This window comes from Pediculus humanus, genomic scaffold (genome assembly GCF_000006295.1).
Source record: "Pediculus humanus corporis 1103172107423 genomic scaffold, whole genome shotgun sequence".
NCBI classification, from domain to species: Eukaryota; Metazoa; Arthropoda; class Insecta; order Psocodea; family Pediculidae; genus Pediculus; species Pediculus humanus.
In genome coordinates, this window is record NW_002987047.1 from 85,363 (window position 1) to 92,398 (window position 7,036).

Below are 7,036 nucleotides of genomic sequence, written 5' to 3' on the forward strand. Positions count from 1 at the left end.
TTTATATTCATGCAAAAGCCTTAAATATATATTTATTTATTATCATTATTAATTTATGTCTTTTTAAATTTATTATCACACACGACAACAAAAGAGAGAGAGAAAGAAAGAGAGAGAGAGGCAAATTAAAAAATAAAATTTTTTTTTTTTATATCTAAGTACCTAAAAAAATGGCTTAATTTATTTTTTTCTTCTTCTTCTTCCTCCCCATTTTATTTTTTAATTAAAAAAAAAAACTAAACGTAAAATTTTATTACCGTAATTTTAAGTGAGAGAGAGTGAGAGAGAAAGAGAGAGAGAGAGAGTTAAAAAAAAAAAAACGAAGCACGGAAAAATTAACCCGGTAACATTTTTAACTTATTTTAATTTAACCGTTTCGCTCATATATATATATATTTTTTTTTTAATAACAACATTTATTCTCACAATTACCTTAATTTTATTATCATTATCATTAATAATAACATTATTATTATTATTATTTCAATAATCTTATATAATAATTTCAAATATTGTACTCCGCTATATATATTCACATAAATTTTATTAAATAATAAATCTCTCTTTTTTTTCTTTTCTATTTAATTAAATAACAAATTTTATTATTATTATTATTATTAATATTTTTTCATCGTCTCTGTAATTTAAAATAAATTTAAATTTTCCCGCCATAATTTTTATTTATTTATTAATTAAGTGTTATTTTTTTGTTTTTTAAAATTGGAAGACAAGTAAAATTTATTTATTTATATTTATTTATATATGCGTAAAAAAAAAATGTATTTAAAATTTTTATTTCCGGTGAAAGAAGGCTTATATATTAACAAAAAAAATGGCTGCCGTCAACAAAATCGAACAATGAAAAAATAAAATTTAAATAAATAAATAAACTGATGAAAATTTTTTTTTTTTAATAGCGAACCCATTCATTCCTATCGACGACGACAATTTAATCCTTTTTCTCTTTTTCTAACCATTTCCGGTTATAAACAATTTATTTATAGTTGAGTACAAAAATTTGAAAATTTATTTATTTATTATTTTTAAAAAGATTCTTTTAAACAACACAACAACAACAACAACAAACAAAAAAACCAAAAACAATCGACAAATTTCTTGTTGTTTGAAGTGAATTCTCAAAAAACGATAATAATAATAATAAATCCTCCCCGTTTGTTTTCCTTTTAATATTTATTTTTATGTAATATGTACGTAACATCATTATTATTATCGTTATCAAAACTTTGTTATTGTTTGACCTGATAAAACAAACGCAGAGTGAAAAATTAATTTTAAAAAAAATATATTTATTCACATAAACGTGTAAGAATAAATTTTAACGGTTTCCGACATTTTTTCATCATTATTATTATTAATAAAAATTGATTGATTTATTGATTTATTGATTGTATTGAAAAAAAAAAATTAAATTAATTTTTGTTGAGAAATTTACACACGATGAAGGTGGCAAGACTGTTTTCTAAAAAAAAAAAAAAATTAAAACCTTTTTTTTTTTCTATTTAAATGTTCTGCCATTGTTTGAACGTGTTTTTTTTGCATGCGTTGTTGTTGTTATAATAGTGTTTTGTTAATTACGTAAAAACATAAAAAAACATAAATAAGAAACATAAATCGTACGGTTTATGATTTGGGGTCGGAAAAGAAAAAAATATTCGTCGTCATATTTTTCATATTTTCATTACTCTCTGTAAGACCCCCTTTTAAAAATCTAAATAATAAATGAAAAGAAAATTTAAATTATTGCGTGAGTGCGTGAGTACGTAAGTTAAACATAAAAAACAAATTATTAACGGGGATTTTATTGCGTTTAAATTAAACATGAGAAAGAGAGAGAGAGAGAGAAAGAGAGAAATCACTTCATCAATCGTCGTGTTGTTATTACTATCATTATTATTATTATTTTCGCATGTAAAAAAAAAATAATAATAAAGTCACGTGGTATAATAAAACTTGATGTTTGTTCCTTTAAATATATTTTTTGTTTCGGGTATCGATCACTATTCTTCGGGTTCTACCCAATCGATTTTTGCCCAATCCGGTAATTCCGTTTCATATTCCCAACCGGGACCCTGGAAAAAACAAAAAAAATTTTTTATTTTCTTGGGAAATTTTCTTTTTTTTTTTTAAAAAATTTTTCGGCCCATTTAAATAATTTATGGGGTCACAAAATTTTTTTAAATTTAGGTCGGGGCCGTTTGCTAAATTTTTTGGCATAAATTTATTAAATTAATTAATAACAACTGTTTGCGTCCATCATTTTCATTCATTTATTTTTTTATTTTCTAGGTGGTGCGTGTTATGAAAACTTATTCTCTCTCACCCGGTATTTCCATGCGTGAAGATACATGACAAGATCTTTCGGTTTCGGATCTCTATATCTGACTTTGCATTCATAACAATGTTGATCCGTCGTCATTTTTTCTGATTGAAAAGTTAAATCGGGAGCTTCATGACCGGTTTGCGTGGCTACTGTTACTTTACTAACTCTCACAACTGCACCGCCGCTTGGTGTTGATGGCGAACCTTGAGCTAAACTCACCGGCGAACCGATACTGCATCGGGATGGTGAATTTTCACCACCGCATGGAGATGGTTCTCTACTTCCATCATTTTCATCATCGACAGGAGATGAAGAACCTGAAATTCATGAATCAATAAATTTCTTTCACTTGTTACTCGATCGTCTTCTCCATTTTTTCTTTTTACCTTTTCTATTTATTGAATTTAAACTTTCATCCAAATCAGATCTTGTTTTAAACATACTCAATTCCGAATCACCTTCCATACCCAACCAATTTTCAGCATTGTGAATATTTATTAAATCGTGTATGAGTTCTTCGTCATTTTTACCAATGTTTCCACCTTTACCCTTTTCGGGACCGAATACGGTGTGATTATACAATGGGTCATTGACAACAGGATAACCTAAAAGAAGAAAGGGGCAAATATTAAATATCGCACAACACAACCCGCTAACATTTTAAATCCGTTAAAACGTACCTAAATATTGCAAATGGACCCTGATTTGATGCATTCTTCCCGTGTGAGGTTTACATAAAACAATACTGGTATTGGTAGAAGAACTGTAACCTAATTTTTCAAACGTCGTACTGCAGGATTTACCTTTGCTAGATACCTTACATACTCCTATTTTGTAGCTAACTACTTCTATTGGTTCGCTGCATTCAATTTGTCCGCTGAAATCAATCAATATTAATAATGATAGAAAATTTCCCCTACCCCCATTCGTAAACAGAAAAAAAAAGAGGTAATCAAACCTTGGAAATTCTCCTTCGACTCTACAAACATATTCTTTTTGTACGAGACGATTTCTTATTTGATGTTCCATTTGTCTTGCTTTTTTAGGGCTTCTACCAAATAGTAATAGGCCACTAGTGAGTCGATCTAATCTGTGTATCGTCCTTAAGTTTTTCAAATTATATTCTTTAGCCAATATGAATACCACTGTGTTGTGACGGTACCTTCCGCATGGATGAACCTGATCGACGTTGATGAAAGAAAAAAAAAGAAGCGAATAAGATTTTTTATTTATTTATTTATAATCATTCGATCATTATTTTTTTCTTTTATTACGTCATTTTATTTATTTATTTAAATAAAATAATAATTTTCTGTCGATTAAAAAAATTTAAAAAAAAAACTTGTTGTTGTTTGGTCGGTTGGTTGTTTTTCATATTAATAAATGCGTAATAGTATATATATAAATATAGTAATTAATAAATTAATAGATTCTAATAAATGATAAACCTGAAATTTTAATAAATAAGATAAAAAATAAAATAAAAACTTATTTATTTATTTTTATTTTTTTTGCGGTTTACGTACGATTTAATTTTATATTATTACGTATTCTATTTAATTTTTATATTATTTTAAATAAAATTTTATTAATATTTTTTTGAAAAAAAAAATTTTTTTTAAAAAACGAAATACATAAATACGTAATCAATATAATACATAATTAATAAATAATAATAATAATATTATTCCCATTAAAAAAAAAAAAAATTCAAAAAAAAAAAAAAACAAACTCAATTCGTAAGTTTTACGAAAATTTTGGTTAATAAAAAAAAAAAAATTAATAAAATTCAAGTTAATAAAACAACAAATATAATAACAATAATAATAATAATAATAATAATAATAATAATAATAATCATTATTATTATTATTATTTTATATACACGTGCGACGGTCTCATTTATTGCACTCCGGCCGAAAAATCGGCCGAAATCGTAAATTAGCCAATAAAATAAAATAATTTAAAAAAAAGAAAAGAAAGAATGATAATAATAGGTAGTAATAATAATAATAATTTTGTAGTAGTACGGTCACTTACCGGAAGTGAACCCGGTTTGTCCAAAACCACAATGTCTTTATCGACATGAATTACTCGGATCGGTTTAGCAAGAACCGGAGTCTCATGTCTGTAATGCAACATCAACCAACCGACCAATAAGTTCAAATAAATCATAATCATAATAATAATAATAACATCGATTAAGAAAAAAAAAAAAAAATTTAATTTTTTTTTACTTAAACTATATACATCGATATCGAAAGAGTTTGAAAAAAAAGAGAAAAGGTAAAAGAGGAGGGAGGGGTTGGGGAAAAAGGGAAGCGTGGGAATATTTATTTTTTCAGCGGGGGAGGGAGGGGGAAAGGGAAACGATAAATACTAGAATTTGCGTTTATGATAGAAAAAAAAAAAAAAACAAATGAAATTCGTGATAATTATAGTGAAGCGTTAAAGTTAGTAAGCATCACACAAAAATTATTATTATTATTATTATTATTATTATTATTATTTTTTTTTTTTTTTTTTTTTTTTTTTTTTACTTTTGTTAGTGACGTTGGCGGGGGAAAAAAAAAAAAATTTTCAAAAGTTTGTTTTTTACTCACTCACTCACTCACTCTCTTATTTTCACTCTCTCTTTCTTTCTTTCTTTTTTAAAATTTTATTAACACATTTTATTCCTAAAATTTATGAAAAGTTTCAAAAGTTTACCTTAAGGCATAAAAAAAAGGGCAAAGAGAGAGAGAGAGAGAGAGAGAGAGAGAGAAAGGGAGAGGGAGAGAGAAAGAGAAAGAGGAAAAAATTTTTTTTTCTTTTACGTCAACTTTTATGTATTTTTTTTTTCTACGACATCATGTTCTCACCTGTCAGGAAAGATTTTTATTTTACTTCCGGTTTATGTTCGATTTCCTAATTTCCTCCCTCCCCCTTCCACCTTTTTTTTTTTTAAACGAAATTATTAAAAAAATAATAATAATGATAATAAATAAAATATGAAAAAATTATGCAGTCGATAAAAACAATTTTTTATTTTTTTATTTTTCGAAAGTTGAATTGGAAAAACAGAGAGAGAGAGAGTGAGAGATAGAGAAAGAGAGAGTTAGTGAGAGAGAGAGAAAGAGGTAACAAGCAAAACGAAACCGGAAATAAAGAATAAAAAAGAAAAAAATTTCCCCATTTTTCTTTGAAATTTTCCCTTATTCGTGATTAGATTTTTAAAAAAATTTTATTACGTCATCAATACGTAATATATCGGTTATTTATCGTTAGAAAATTATATACGAATAGGTTAATAAGTTAATAACTATTAAATTAATAAATAAATAAATAAGTAAATTTTTTTTTAAAATTGGATTTTTTGTATATCGATTGTCCGGTAAAGTAATTTTCTTCGTCGGCAGTCTTAATGCCACTTACAGGGATCGAGGCAGGTTTGTTCACTACCACCACGTCCTCGTCCACGTGCACAATCGTGATCGGATCAGAAGTAACCGGGACTTCATGCCTGAAACATTTACATAAACCTTTTATTAGCAAATAATAATAATTATTATTATTATAAATATAAAATAATTCGATAAGTTATGTAACAACCATGCTAAACTTTTCGAAACTTTTTTTTTCCCTCATCCTCTCTGTCATTGGGAGGAGAATATGATTACTTTTAATAAACCTCTTATATATAAAGTTAATATTATTATTATTATTATTAATAAAAAAAAAAAAAGAAAAATCAAACGATAAACCTTTTTTTTAATGTAATACATTCAATGTTGCTGTCTTTAACGATATTTTAATAATCGAATAAGAGAAAAAGGTTCGTTTTTTTTCTTTTCCTTTTTTAATAAATATGCGAATTAAAGAGAGAGAGAGAGAAAACATGGCCGGCAACGATAAAATTTCATTCATTTATTTTTTTTAAAAGCATAAGAAAATTTTATTTTTATTTTTTCTGCTGTTTGATATTTTATCAAATTTACAAACGATCCTTTTTTTCTTTAATTAATTATTAATTTATCGATAAGTTGTTAACATGTAAACACGTTTGTGCTAATGACACGACTTTTTAAATTATTAATTAATCTTTTAAAAAATTTTTTTTTTTTGACATTTTGTTAATATTAAAACTTGTTACGTTTCCAACAATTAAATAACATTATTTACATTAATAATAATAATCATTGAAAAAAAAAAGAAAATGTCGGGGAAGCAGAAAAAAAAACAAGAAAAACTTGTGAATGATGAATGAAAATATCATTTTTTTAAAATAACAGAAAAAAAAATTCATTAAATAATATTTAACGATGATTTATTATTATTTTTTTCTTTTTACAGATTTTAAATGACGTATGATTTTGCCGCATCGTTTGAAGACGTCATATATCACGTGATAACAATGACGTCATCGATTATGAACATTAAAACAAAAATGTTAGTTAACATGAAATTAAAAAAATTTTTTTTTTTTTACCAAATCAGATGTGAATGTGAAACGATGTTGATGTATAAAAAGAGAGGCACAAAAGGATAATTCTTTATAAACGCGAGATAATAATAATATATATAATAAAAACATTATCATCATTATCATTATTATTATAGATAGATAAATGATTTAACGTTTTTCTCACCTATGAACTATGTTGGCTAAAAGATCATTGTGCTTCAACGTATAATCCGTATCAACTTTTTCATAAT

The 7,036-nt window shown here is 25.6% G+C and overlaps 1 protein-coding gene across 1 annotated transcript; it reads right to left on the reverse strand.

Moving 5' to 3' along the window:
• Positions 1-2,018: 2,018 nt before the first annotated feature.
• Phum_PHUM068990 (Ribosomal large subunit pseudouridine synthase C, putative) lies at positions 2,019-3,370 on the reverse strand (the record flags this gene model as incomplete). The annotated part of the gene is made up of 5 exons (XM_002423531.1): positions 2,019-2,090; positions 2,342-2,658; positions 2,728-2,946; positions 3,022-3,218; positions 3,300-3,370. The coding sequence occupies 5 exons, from the start codon at positions 3,368-3,370 to the stop codon at positions 2,019-2,021; spliced, it is 876 nt and encodes a 291-aa protein (XP_002423576.1).
• Between the last annotated feature and the right edge of the window lie 3,666 nt (positions 3,371-7,036).